The sequence below is a fragment of the Lissotriton helveticus genome, chromosome 2_2 (assembly GCF_964261635.1).
Source record: "Lissotriton helveticus chromosome 2_2, aLisHel1.1, whole genome shotgun sequence".
Classification (NCBI taxonomy): domain Eukaryota; kingdom Metazoa; phylum Chordata; class Amphibia; order Caudata; family Salamandridae; genus Lissotriton; species Lissotriton helveticus.
Genome location: NC_136060.1, coordinates 25658996 through 25673251, shown reverse-complemented (window position 1 = coordinate 25673251; position 14256 = coordinate 25658996). Strand labels below are relative to the sequence as shown.

Here is a 14256-nt window from a genome sequence, read left to right as displayed (position 1 = left end):
AATATGAAAGGGCTGCTTTCAGGGTGGATACCACGCAGTTAAGTGACGTTCTGCTCGATCGCTATGATCTTTTCACCCCAGTGCGAAGGTCAACCCGCAACAGCCCAATATCAAGTACGAATTTGCATCAATCTTGGCCTGTACAGCTGCACCGGAGGTCTCTATAGCTGCTAGAATGTGTGCTCCGGTGAAGGGGATCAGTGCATTGTCGCTCTCTGTGGACATCTCGCATGGGGTATCTGGCTTCGATGCGCCTCCCAGCACTGCATATTGGTCTATCTTTGTTTGTTTGTTGTACCCCTCTTTGTGGCCGGTCATTCCCCGAGGCTATACTTCCTTGGTTGAAGAGCAAGTGCATCCGGGGTCAGTGCGGCGTGAGTGTGGCAATATAACTTATGTAGTCTCTTCAGATGTGCTTCAGTGTACTGCGGCATATTTCACTGCAATATCTTCTGCTGCGCACCACCCAACGCCGGTGTCCGCCTTCGCGCGACTGTGAGTTTGTGCATATTTAAATTTCGATTTTGACGCCAATGTGTGGGCTCATTGCATTTCTAAATTGTTCCTGGGGTCAAGGTGTGGAGCGGTGTCATTAACGGTCCAATGAGAAGCCCACCAGTGCACACCGACACCAGGCAAGATAACACTTTGCACCTCTGCTGCCTCGCCACTGCCCCGCCAGCTCTATGGTGCATGGCCCCTAGTAAAAGGGCCCCCCTCTCGCGTCACAGCTTCAGCTGAGTGGGCAATTTCAGGGCGATGCCTCTAGTAATCAGTGTGGGCTCCCACCTGTGTCTCTCATTGGCTTAAGAGTGGCAATGTTGCAGGGGCAGTGTCTCTAGGCCCAGAACATGTGACCAGGCACTCCTCTCTCAAACGGGTCCCAGCCGCATTTATAATAACCTTTGGGGCGGGGAGGGAAAAGGACGCCTTGTGTTCAATTATATAGTAACTAATGAACTCTGGAGCTCCGGGTGGCGCCCGTCCTACCGTGCAGTGGTAGATAGAGCCAGTGGTCAGCCCAGCAGGTCTGGGCATGATGCGTCTGTAGTATGATGCAGGCCTAACCCACAGAAGCCGTTCGTGACTCCGCCAGACCACGACTCCAGTGGGGGCTTGATACAATGTTTGAAGGTATGGCTGCCGTCTGGGCCCAGTGCATCCAGGCCCCCTCTTTACCAGTGCGGAATTTAGGCCGCACGTCGGCCCCGCCTCTTACCTCCCTCTGCTCCACGGCCAAGGCCACCTCCTCAGCCAGGGTCCGGGTCCCGCACCGGCACCCGGCTGCCGCCTCCACCGTCCGCAGGGGAGCCACGAGGCTGGGGGAAACAGCGTACATTGTGCGGTCCGATCAGCTCTCTGACATCAGCGGCCGGGGATAATGTGAGGCCCACTGCAGACTGCTGCTCCCGGGCCTTGCCCCCGCTCTTGCCACAATAGCGGAGTGGTTAGGGGAAATTAACAGATCTTTGGCAGGCGGGCTACGAAGCTTCTTAAGCTGCATCCGCTACGGCAGCCATCTTGGCCACAACCCCTACACTTTTTTCTAACTGAGATAAGAGAACCAACTGTGGGGAGGTCAGGAAACCTGTAGATTTTTTGGCAGGTTTATTATTATTGCCTCAACGTGAGGCCCTTATTCTTTCGTGCTCTTAAATGTGAGGGCTTGTTAAAGTTGCTCACTCTATGATTACACAGATGTAAGCATGGTTATAGTAGCGTGTACCTTAAGTTCTAGAGCCATAAAAATAGAGCCATGAAAAGTGAGGGATTGAGGTAGTTAATTGGAGAGCTGCAACATAGTTTACATTATCGGCTGCCAGCACGCTGGTATTGAAGCAACAGGCCACACTACACGACCCAACAGTGGGAGACTCCAGTAATAGCAATGGAAGGCAGCCCACAACAAAAAGTTTTTCTTTAATACATAAATTATAAGGGTAACCTGGCAAAAGCTTAAGAAGCTAATTCTGCTGACCCACTGAGGTGTGACCACCACCAACCGATGCCCTTGGTCCTACAAAAGTTGAGCAATCCCTGAACATATGTCAGGGAGGAGGCCGGAAGCAGGGATAACGCCATTCCTTCTGAATAAATATCTATGAGATAAATGTTGTTCCCTTTCAGTTTACTTTCCCACAAAAGATTAATTTCTGGCAGGGAAAAGTTTGCTTACAACTTATTATCATCCTAAGTCCTGGTTTATCTGCTCCACCTGCTTGTTTTAAATAACTCAATGTTGAGTTACTGACGGGTGAATGCCCTCACCTCGCCCGCCACAGCTAACATATTCTAGATAGCCGACACAGGGACAAGGAATATTATCCTCCTCAATATTTTTATAAAACATGATCCTTGGTATTGATGACTGAAACAGACAGATCTTCAACATGTTGAGGGTCTTCAGACTTGTAGAAACCTGTATGGGGTTATATAGGAGTCCACCGTACACCAAAACGATTGCAGCTAGCATTACGCTCAGGATGATGGACAATATCTAACTTTAAATTCCACTTGTGGCTTCAACAGGTAACCAGCTCTTAAAACATGTGAATGAATGACCACCTACTCAATTAGTATTGCTTTATTTAGACATTAGCGTGAATTCCAGGTTCACAAATATGGTTTAAATGTAGTGATGAAATAATGTCCAAATTAACGTGGTGTATCCCTTACAAGCTCCAAAGTGGCGTTATCCTTCCAAGATACACACAAACACCTGATACAATTTAAACTTAAACTAGCGAACTTCAAAATCATGTTTGATACATTACACATCACAAAAATACATGGACATGTGATAAACCTGGATCTACCTGGGAAAAGTAATAGCAAGTAGAGGCTGATCGAATTCACAAGTTTACAATATATACAACTGGTAAGAAGCATTGGGATTAGATATTTATTCTGTTAAAGGATTTCCCAGGAGTGATTACATTTCATAGAATCATGACAACCGTATTGAGATTACCAGATCTTCATCTGCTTTGGTAAAAAAACACTTGGCTCTTAGCAACCACATTCAAGTGATTATTGATTGCTAAAATGAGTCACACCTCATCCAAAGCCTACCTTGCAATAGGAAACTAATCTATTCCTTTGCTACTTTGTGGTAGAATATTTCACCATAACTTGAGGTAGAAATCATGAGTTTAATCAAGCTGTGATGCTCATTCATATAATCCTAAACTTGCTTACACCGACATTGAAGGATAGAAAATATTCTGAACCTGAAGGTGGAATATCTTCAGCTAGGTGACTCCCCACGGCTAATGTTAATGTACTGCATTGGCAAAACAAAGGCTCAATTCTCCATTTTTAGGTCGTGCCTAGTGTCAGCGCTCAAGCGCTGCTCTGGTGAAGATCTGCTGTAGTTCAGTACGCGAGGGAAGCCCCGCCCACTCACCCGCCCATAAATTTCATTGGCCTGTGTCTTTGCCCTTCCTAAATACTGCCTTCGGATTTGTTTATAGGATTGTTAGTCCCTCCTTATTACGGCCATGTCGTCATTTATATCCTCCTATGGCTACTGGCCCTTTTACTTCGAGTGTTACACCATACGTGTTATTTAGACTGTGAGCACTATTTTCTTTAATGAAGTTATCCTACTGCCTTCTCTACTCCCCACTCCCTCCTATTGTCTGTGCCTTCTCACCCCCCCCCGCCCGCACTCCCGTCGTCTGTGCCTTCTCCCCCACTCCCCTGCACTCACAATGTCCAAGCCTTCTCCTCCTCACTCCGGTTGTCCGTGCATCCCCCCACCCTCCCTCCCGTTGTCCGTGATGACTGCCATTTGCAATGCAATAGGTCTCGTGTAAATGTGAGTCCTATTGCATTGCAAATGCTTGTTTTAATTGGAAGCGAAAACAGCGGGGTAGCAACAGTCAGGTGAGCCAGACCGGAGGGAAAATATTACGAGCCCTGAGTTTTGTTACACCCACGAACTGATTCTACCTAAAATTACACCTACAATAGGACGAGATACAGTTGCAATGGCAGAGGCCCATGGGGACTGACGCTGCGTGGAGGAACCAGAAGGGGCGGCGGTGGGAGCCACGCGAGAAGCAAGAAATACAAACTGTGAGCTCCTGGGGGACACGCAGCGTCCTGCAAAATATGCACAGACTCATTTGTTGCCCAGTGACTCATTTCCATTTCTTGTTCTTGAAGTTTACGGGCTAATTACTGGGGATGTTTTCTTAACTTTCTATAATTATGCTTCCCTGCTTTTTCCCCCCACCAGGAGTGAGGGCTGCGTGCGCTGAAGGCAACTGTATCCAACGCAAGATTAAATCTCGTCAGCCCCTCTCGCAGGTCCAGCACGTAGCTCATCACAAGCCCCTCCTTAATCTTTGATCAGCTACCACAGGCTGTGCTGGGCAAGCAAGTGCGTTTTGGGGGAAGGAGCGCAGGTGATTTTTTGATACAGTTCCACAGAATAATTGCTTGACTTAATTAAGGAGAGGCTTGCTGGAGCATGTAGGGCGACCTCCGTGTGCAGTTTTGCCAGAAGCTTGCTACAGAGCTTACCGCTATTAAGGAGCCTTGGGGTCCAAAGGGATGCTACCAAAGGGTAGAGACCAACAACTTAGCTCCAAGTCACTTTTTTAATTTCCATCCCACTCATTGCCGCAAAGCACATTTGATAGGCCGCAGACAGGAGATGTGAAGATTACCTTTGCGCTTCTTCAGGGGGCGCGGTGTTTGTTTTCGGTGCTGTAACTATATGGGGACATGTTATATGCCTCCATACCCTGGATCAATTATTGCAGCCGTATGACTAATTCACGTAACCAACAGTTTGAAGATGTGACCAAAAGACTAGAGGGGGGGAGAGGGGTCAGTGGTTCATTACTTGAGTTGGCAGCCTTTATGTGCATTGAATGCCCTCAAATAAGCTGTCACGAGGCGCAGATAAAGTGTAGGGATCCCTCACTTTCTGCACACAAAAAGATTGGCCCTTTGTACAACAATAGGCCTAAGCTGGGAGACTCATATCTCAAGCGCTGTATATAACTGGCGAGAGGTAGGGTAATCTCTAAGCAGGATGGGCGATATTTGGAGACAAGATTCGTACCAAATAAAAATAATTATATAGTACGAATAATCAAAGCACAATTGCATTGAGCAATCGATTTGGGGTTATAATATGAGATGACCTAAGGCAAAACTTTGAAATTGAATGGTGAGTACAATACATTAGGTAAATAGTAACACCTATAATGTTGACCACTTAAAAAGCCATACAGTACAATATTAAAAATAATGTATTATTTATTAGAGCGCAAATACTACTCTAAGTGGTAAAATATGTAAATAGGCATATGGGTGTGCTCTATTTAGTGGGATTACAGTTCAGAATTCGAGTAACAGTGTAGGAAACAAGCATTTCAATGCAACAGGTCTCGCATTTACGTGAATTCGAGCTATTGGCATTGTAAATGACAATGCCTTTTATTTATGTTTTGGATTTTGAAACCTAAATAAAACGCATTGTCATTTACAATACTAATAGCTTAAACTCGTGAGAATGAGAGACCTATTGCATTGCACATGCTTGTTACATGTAGGTTCCTATTTTTCACGGACACATAATGTATGAAATCCATTACATTCTCTTAAAATCACTTAATATGCAGCCAAACTATACATTTTTGATGTAAAGTGTTTCAGCATTTCCAAAAGTATAATAAAAGAGGAAAACACCCATTTCTATGGTAAGTCTAGTGAAAAATCACACACAAATACACACTTCTTGTGCAATATACACAATCAAATTTTTAATTTTATTTTACAATCCACTCACATTGTACTTGCTTGAATGGTTATACTGTCCCAAAAGACTTCGTTGTCAGGGAGTTTGGGTCGCCGTTTGAAGGAACGAGCTGCTTGCAGTGCTTCTTGCGGAGATGCAGCATCTCCGCCACCACCTCTCCAGTTCAGAATCACACACCTGCCCGTCTCACTGCCCAGAATGAGATCTATCGAGGTGATCTGGAACAAACATCTAATGTAAATGGTCTAGCGGCAACTTGATTTAATTTCAAAATATAGCTAGGTGACTGCACAACAATGGATCTCCTTTCGTTGGAGTACAAATTTGTAATAATGTTGAATTTTATTATATTGCATTGAAGTTACTAAAGTGCATTTGCAGAATTGTTATATTACTCCACTGGACGGCTATGCAGAGTTAATCTGTAATGTTTTGATATTGTGTGTAAAGACTAGAGGTGCGCTATGATTCTTTTCTCACTGCACACACGCTTGTGTGAATTTGAAGCAAAGCGGAGTAAGAGATGAGGCGATCGAGTAGTAACCACTATTCTATGGAAATATAGAAAGGGAGTGCAGTGAGGCCGATGTGGGCAGTGATGTTTGTATAGTAGAAACTGTGCAGTGTTTCAACAATCATGTAACTTTATTTATGCCCGAGTGTAGGAGCATGCATCACACATTTATCGTAAGATGAATTTACAAATAGGAGCTCTGGCAACTGTCACCACAATCCTAAATTGTTTCACTTCTACATTTCTAAAGAACCAGAAGCATATCTTTCAGAACCCAGTTGCGAAACTGTTCCACTACTTAATGTTATCCCACAATAGCATAAGTAGGATAAGAACATTGAGTAGTAATACTGGAGATGCACTCATATAACCATTGCACATAACTCAATTAATATAAACAGTGTCCATAAAGAATAGTCCATTCATGCTTCCATAATTGTCGCAGTTTATACCATACCGGATATAGATATATAAAGTACCCAGACGTGAAAGGATTAACAACAAAGATCTATAGCGTGCCCTAGCCTTTGTCTTTGGCTGACGGTCAGGCAATCTGATGGCAACAGGAAGAACTGCGTTACTTACCTGTAACAGCAGTTATCCAGTATTGGTGTCTTTCATAGATTCACATGCCTGAATCATTGTCCTATAGACATACATAGAGAAAATGGGCCTATGGGTCTCCCCTTAGTAGCCTTTCTTTGTCCTTATGCAAAAAGGACCAAACTCTCACAGTCAGCCAATCAGCTCCGACCTCCCTCTAGAACCTTCCTGGGAGGAGCCTCAGTCCCTCAGTTTTTCGTACGCACTCAGCTAGTTAGGCGTAATATTGTTAGAGAGGGATGTGAGACTTCCCAGGGGAGGCGGGAGGGTTGCATGTGAATCTATGAAAGACACCAATACTGGATAACTGCTGTTACAGGTAAGTAACGCAGTTCTTATCCAGTATTAGGGGTGTCTTTCATAGATTCACATGCCTGAATCAGAGTAGCTAGCAATTAGACATGCACATTCGTGATGGAAAGGTGTCCTGCAGGCATGTTAGACAATGCACACATTGTCCTATAGCATGTAAAAAGACAGCATAAGCAGAGCATCACAATAGCAGAGAATGTCCATACCTGGATGGCGGGATGAGGGAAGGCTCACCTCATTGAAAGAGATGGCGTAGCACCGCCTGGCCCACTGCTGCATCCTTCTGAAGTTCGATATCCAGGCAGTAGTGTCTTGAGAAAGTGTGCGGTGACTTCCAGGTCGCCGCTCTGCATATGTCCAGGATCGGCACTCCAGCGAAAAGTGCTGCTGAGGTGGACATCGCCCTGGTGGAATGTGCAGTGACATGATCAGTCAAAGGCAGTCCGGCCTTGGTATGACAGAATGCAATCGCTGAGGAAATCCATCCCGAGATGCTTTGCTTCGTGAGAGGCAGGCCCATTCTTGGATTGCTGTATGCCACAAATAGTTGTGAAGATTTTCTGAAGGCTTTGGTTTTATCCAGATAGAACTTTAGACATCTCTTGAGATCTAAAGAATGGAGTGCTCTTTCGGCTGCGGTGGAAGGGTTCGCAAAGAAAGACCTAAGGACTATTGGTTCATTGAGATGAAAGTCCGAAGGCACTTTCGGTATGAACTTAGGGTTCGGTCTTAACATCACTCTGTCCTGTTTGAATTGCATGTATGGATCCTGAATGGACAGAGCTTGAAGTTCGATTACTCTCCTGGCCGATGTTAAAGCGAGCAAGAGCGCAGTTTTCCATGAGATGTATTTGATGGATGCCCGATGAATGGGTTCAAAGGGATGCCTCATGAGTTGGTTGAGAACGAGGTTCAGATGCCACGTCGGGGGGACTTTCCGAGGCCTCGGAAAGGATCTATAAAGCCCCTTCAGGAATTGTTTGACCAGTCTACTGGACCACAGGGAAGGTCCCGTGAAAGTTCTGGTGAACCTCGATATAGCTGCCAGGTGGACTTTTATGGATGCATGTGCCAGTCCTGATTGTGCCAAGTGCAGTAGGTATGGCAATAGCTGTTCAGGTGTGACGTACAGTGGTTGCAGGCCCTGGTCCGAACACCAAATGCAGAATCTTTTCCATTTGAGAGAGTAGGTTTTTGTTGGTACTGTCTGCTCTCGCTTTTGCCAGTATATCTCTGCAGTCCTGCGGGATATTCAGGCCACCGAACTCTCTGTGCTCAGGAGCCAGGCTGATAACCTGAGCGATTGCAGGTTCGGGTGTTGCACCTGCCCCTTGGACATCGTCAGGAGGTTCGGGTGTTGTCGCAGACGAATCGGTGTCTTGATAGAGAGCCGAAGTAGATCCGAGAACCAGTGTTGTCTCGGCCAGGACGGGGCAATCAGGATTAGGGTACAGGGCTCCGCCTTCATCTTCCTGAGGAGCCTCGGGATCATGGGAAACGGAGGAAAAGCGTACGCAAACACGCTGAACCAACCGATGGAAAAGGCATTCCCCAGTGATCCCTGTTGGGGATGCCAGCTTGCGTAGCTTGGGCATTTGGCGTTCCCCTTGGTGGCAAACAGGTCGATTCCTGGGACTCCTCATTGAGAGAAGATGTGAGTCAGCGCGCTGTCGCTCAGTTCCCACTCGTGGGAGAGGGATCTTTGCCTGCTTAGGGCGTCGGCGATGGTATTGTCCTTGCCTGGCACATAGTCGGCTTTGAGTGTGATTCCATGCAGCACTAGCCAGTTCCAGATCTTCTGCGATTCGCGTGATAGAGAGAGCGAACGCGTTCCTCCCTGTCTGTTGAGATAGTGCATCGTCGTGGTGTTGTCCGTTTTGACGAGCACTGGGGAGTGCTGGATGCGTGGTAGAAAGGCCTGTAGTGCCAAATACACGGCTCTCAGCTCCAAAAGGTTTATATGAGTGTCCCATTTGCCGCTGATCCGAAGGTCCTGAAGGACAGCGCCCCATCCCTCCAGGGAAGCGTCCGTGGTGATCACCAGAGGTGTTGGCGGAAGGAGAAATGACAGTCCTACGGTCAGATTTTTGCGACGCCTCCACCAGGTTAGACTCTTGGTCATTTTGTGTGTTATCCATACAGTGTCCTCGAAAGAGCCAGTACTTTGAGTCCATTGGCTCACGAGCGCCTCCTGCAATGGGCGCATCCTGAGTCTGCAGTGAGGGACGAGGAGTATACAGGAGGACATCATGCCCAGGAGGGATGTATAGGTCCGGACCTTCAGTTGTGTCCTGTGCGCCACAGCCGTGGCCAGGGACAATATCTTGTCTGTCCTTTCCTTCGAGGGGAAGGCTCTTGCGCACTCTGTGTCCAAGGTTGCTCCGAGGAAGGTAATTTTTGTCGTAGGGATGACACAAGATTTCTTGAGATTGAGAGTTAATCCCAGCCTCTGAAAAAGATTTGTGCAGGCGCTGGAGGATTCGGCTGCGTCTTTTGCCGAGGGTGCTTTCACCAGCCAGTCGTCTAGGTAGGGGAAGACCTGGTGACCCATTTGACGCAGGAAAGCTGCCACCGGTGCAAGGCACTTCGTGAAAATCTGCGGCGCGGATTTGAGGCCGAACGGTAGTACCTTGAATTGATAATGTTGCCCTGCAACCTCGAACCTCAGGAATTTTCTGTGACACTTGAGGATGGGGATGTGGTAGTAGGCATCCTGGAGATCCAAGGATGTCATGAAATCTCCTTTTTCTAGAATGCCTAGTATTTCTTGAATCGTCACCATCCTGAACGATTGGCTCCGTAGGAAGACGTTGAGCGCTCGGAGGTCCAGAATGGGCCTCCACTTGTCCTCTTTCTGGCGTACAAGAAAGAAGTGGGAGTAAAAGCCCTTCCCCTTCAGGGGTGCTGGAACGCGCTCGATAGCTCCTTTCTTCAGCATTACAGAAATTTCCTGGAGAAGCAGGCGTAAGTTTTTGTGCGCCCGTCTGCGTGGAGGAGTTCTGGGAGGGATGGTGGTGAATTCGAGGGAATGGCCAAAACGTATAATTTGGAGAACCCACCGGTCCGTGGTTATGAGTTGCCAATTGTTGAGGAAATGGGTCAATTTTCCTCCAAGTTGTAAGGAGGGATAGGGTGTCTGGACTGGCTGGAGTAGCCCGTCACTGGCGGCCGCCAGTGCCCCTCTTCGCATTCTTGCCTCTCGTGAGAAGTTGGCCTGATATATAATGTTCACTATTCTAGTGAGCACTTTGTATCAGTCCAAACAACCCTTATTGATGATTGGTTGTAAGTCAACCTTATAGACCAGCTATCCTAGTAGCATGGATACGAGCAGTCTAAGGCTAAGACTCTAGAGGGCGTGTTAAGCCAGCTGTTTTACCATCACATTACCCCTTGAACACCCAGTGAAAGGACACCACACAAGTTGTTATGAAAATAAATGTATATTTATTTCTAACAAGTCTACCCTGAACTCTTTATGAGTCAGGGAGCTAAGCACAATACAAAACTCTTATAAAAATACTTAAGTTAGCACAGTATATACAAATGCCCGAGGGGCACGGGAAACCATATACTCAAAAAGTGGAATGCGAAACTACTAGCAGGTAAGTACAGTACTAATAGGCTTTGGCCTGACTATAGAATCGTTAGATTACTTCTAGGAGGCCCAGGGGACTCGGGTGCAGAGTGTGCACTCTCACGCGGGATGCGGGACAAAGTCTATGATAGCTAGTAAAGGTAAAAGTTAGTGTTCACGGGCGAACCCGACCTGGTAGGAAGAAAACGACAGTGGATCCTGACCCTTGGATAGTGAGGCTATGCTGGGGCACCGAAATGCCGAAGTTACCTAGCCCAGGGGCTGCAGCTGCATATGTCTCAAAAGACGTCGGGAATCCTCGTAGACGAACCAGGAGCCTGGAAGAAAGATGCTGGCAGGCGACCAGTGAAGAGAGTTCGAAGTGATCCAAGCCTGGGTCTTGAAGATGGATGACACCTGAAAGCAGAGGGGACCAAGTTCGTGACTACTAGCCAGTAGTCAGGGGCACCAGGAGGGCACCGGAGGGTAGTCACCTCGACTAGGTGAGTGGGCGACGCTGTGCTCTGCAGATCTCACGGACCAGGAGGCGTTGTCGGCGACCAGGATGGAGGGGCGAGCTGTCCCACGATGGATGAAGCTGTCGGCGTCAAAGGACCCAGGATTGGGCAACAAAGCCTTGGCTAATTCAAGCCCACGCGGTGGACTCAAAATGGCGTCTTGAGTGGACCAGGAGGGTCCGGGGTGCTCCTCTTCTGGAAGGGAGCAAGAACCAGTCTGGAGCAACCAGACCAGCAGCAGTGATGTCGTCGGGCGTCGTTCAGAAGGCCACAAGCCAGCGGGCTAGTAGCCAAACAACGCGGTGAGCAGCAAAAAGCAGAAGGGCCCCACGCCGATCGTGGAGATGCTGGGGGGCTGATCTTCGGGGCTGGAGCTGCTCAGGGTCGGGGCTTCTCGGACCCCAAAGCACTCGCCAGTAGATTACCCGGCGGGCTTGCTGTGAAGAAGTCGTGCAGTCTTGGCAATAGTCGGTCCCTTGAGGTCTCGTCGCACTCACGGTTCTCAGCTTGGCTGTAGAGGTGAGTAGAGGTCGGAGGTGCCAGGGAAGCCGGGTCTTGTCGAGCTGGACAGTCGGATTCCGGAGGAAGGACTTGCAGCAGACCGCAGTGTTCTTAAGGTGGTGCCTGCTGATGCAGGGTGACTACTCCTTAGTCACAAGGGAGAATCTTGAAGAAGAAATCTTGATGTCCTTTCGTAGAAAGTCGTGTCTTTATTCCAAAGATGATCTAATTTGGAAGGGGGCCAGTTCCTACCTTTATCTGGGAAAAGGGGGCTGGCACGCGACTAAGTCCTGCCCTATGGGTGGGACCAGGAGGGGGGTGGTTACACCCCTCTCCTTTGGCGGGCTTTCCCCAGGCCAGGGGCTGGAGTGCCCCTGGAACTGGTTTCAGCCGGCCTATGCACAGTGAGCACCGGGGTGCCACTTGCAGTCACCTTCCTCTGTAGCCCTGCCTACCTGGAATACATAAAACCCTGTCTGGGACGGTGCTGGCACCGCCCCTGGCAGGAAACCCTTTGTCCTTGCCTCCTGCTCTGGGAGGACTCCCAGCAGCAGGAGGGCAGACTTGTGTCTCGGTGGCAGCATCCATTTTGTGGATGCTAAGGCTCTGTCTGACTTTAACCGGGGTTACAGGTTACATACATGTCGTGTCCCTCTAGAAGGGTGGAATGCTAACCCCGTCGCCAGAATTGGCGAGGGGTTAGTATTCCAATTCGTATGACACCTTACTCGACATGTTTTGATAAAGCGATACCAGAGTTGGCATATAACCGCGAGGATTATAATGCACTTAAGAGTATATGGTATGCGATATCATGGAAACGGCTAAGGGATGGATCCCGAAAGCCGCAGACAGGCTCAGCTCATGCCAGAGCACCATCTCACACGATTCCAAGCACTCTGCCTTCAGGATTGTTAAGGCCTGCCATAGGAGTGACTGATAGGAGATCTGTGTGTCCATTTTAGGGTTAGATATAGGTATACTATATCTAAAGCAAAGGGTGATTACACCACCTTGCCCCAGCTGTTGTGCAGCCAGTTGTGTCAGTTTAGTTAGTCAGCCCAGGGGTGGCACAATACATGCTTCAGCCCCTGGGAGACTTCTGGGTGCACCTCAGCCCTGGGTACAGGGACTTAGAGAGGGCCCAGTGCCAATTCAGTACCTGAGTACAATTTGGATAGAGAGAACAGCTAGGCTGTGGGTCTGATTAGCAGGCCCACAGCCAGGGAAAGTCGTAAACCAGTGCAGCAAAAAGCAAAAATCTGGGTGATCATAGGATTGCAGACCCTACTCTCCTACACCTCTGAAGTTTGATCGTCCGTAGGACGATTGACGGCCTTGAGGTTGCTTGTGTTGGTATTGACCTTTGTTAGTATAGGAGTACGAGGACCTATTCTGATAGGAACCTCGATACGAGGACTGCCCTCTGGATCTGTTGCCTCGAAAGGACTGGGTCCGGGACTGTAAGGTCCCCAGAGCCCTGGCCGTATCCGTGTCCTTCTTTATGGTTTGCAATGCCTCATCGATCTTGTCCCCAAAAAGGTGCTGGCCATCGAAGGGCATGTCTAAGACCTTGGATTGCACCTCCTGGCGGAACGACGTCGCCTTAAGCCATCCTTGACGGCGTAGGACCGCAGCTCCAGCAAGTTGACGAAAGCCAGTCATGGCAGCATCAATAGCACAGTCTATTATTTCGGCTGCTGAAGTTTGACCCTCCACTAGGAGAGCCTTGACTTCACCTTGGACTGTGTCAGGCAGGTCTGACAAATATGGGGCTATGTCTTCCCAGAGTTGGCGATTATAATGCCCCAACAGGGCAATGGAGTTGGCCACCTTGACGGTCATGGCCGAAGTTGTCGTGAACCGTTTTCCGATTGTGTCCAGCTTCCTGCCTTCTTTGTCCGGAGGAGCGGACAGCGGGGAGGAAGGGTTGCGGGAGTGCTTCTGGGCCGCCTGTGTGACCACTGAATCAGGTTTAGGGTGTCCATTTAGGCAAGCCGCTGCAGTCAGTGGGGCTTTGTATTTCTTGTCCAGGCGTGGAACAACCGCAGACACAGAAGCGGGCGTCAGCATCAGTTTCTTGCCTTGTTCCCACAGAAATTCTATTATTGGAATAGATTTAGTCGTCTTTTGAGTCTGCTCCTTAAAATCGTGCAGGAAGCATTCAGTTTCTGTGGATTCGATAGCCATATGGAATCTTTTTGCCGCTCTTTCAACGATTTTATGGAAGCCGCCGACGAGTCCGCTTGGCGCGGTTGGGGCGAAGCTGGTGAAGACGCCACATACTCATCCTCCTCATCATGGGTAGAGTGGGCCTCCTGGACCTCTCCTTCCTCCAATTCTTCCTCCTCCTCATCCTCGTCTGATGACACTACCTCCTGAGGTTGGATCCTCTCCTGGTGGGTTTGAGGGAGAGGTCGAGACTGTTTTGGGGCTGCCGCTGGTTTATGAACGA

The 14256-nt window shown here is 48.4% G+C and overlaps 1 protein-coding gene across 2 annotated transcripts in view; it reads right to left on the bottom strand.

Moving 5' to 3' along the window:
* The window catches only part of TRAPPC11 (trafficking protein particle complex subunit 11), a 607699-nt gene that overhangs the window by 410533 nt on the left and 182910 nt on the right, over positions 1 to 14256 (bottom strand). For both annotated transcript variants that reach the window (XM_078678000.1, XM_078678001.1), the window contains exon 20: positions 5807 to 5994. In XM_078678000.1, coding sequence (XP_078534126.1) covers positions 5807 to 5994 — 188 coding nt within the window. The remainder of the gene's footprint in view (positions 1 to 5806; positions 5995 to 14256) is intronic.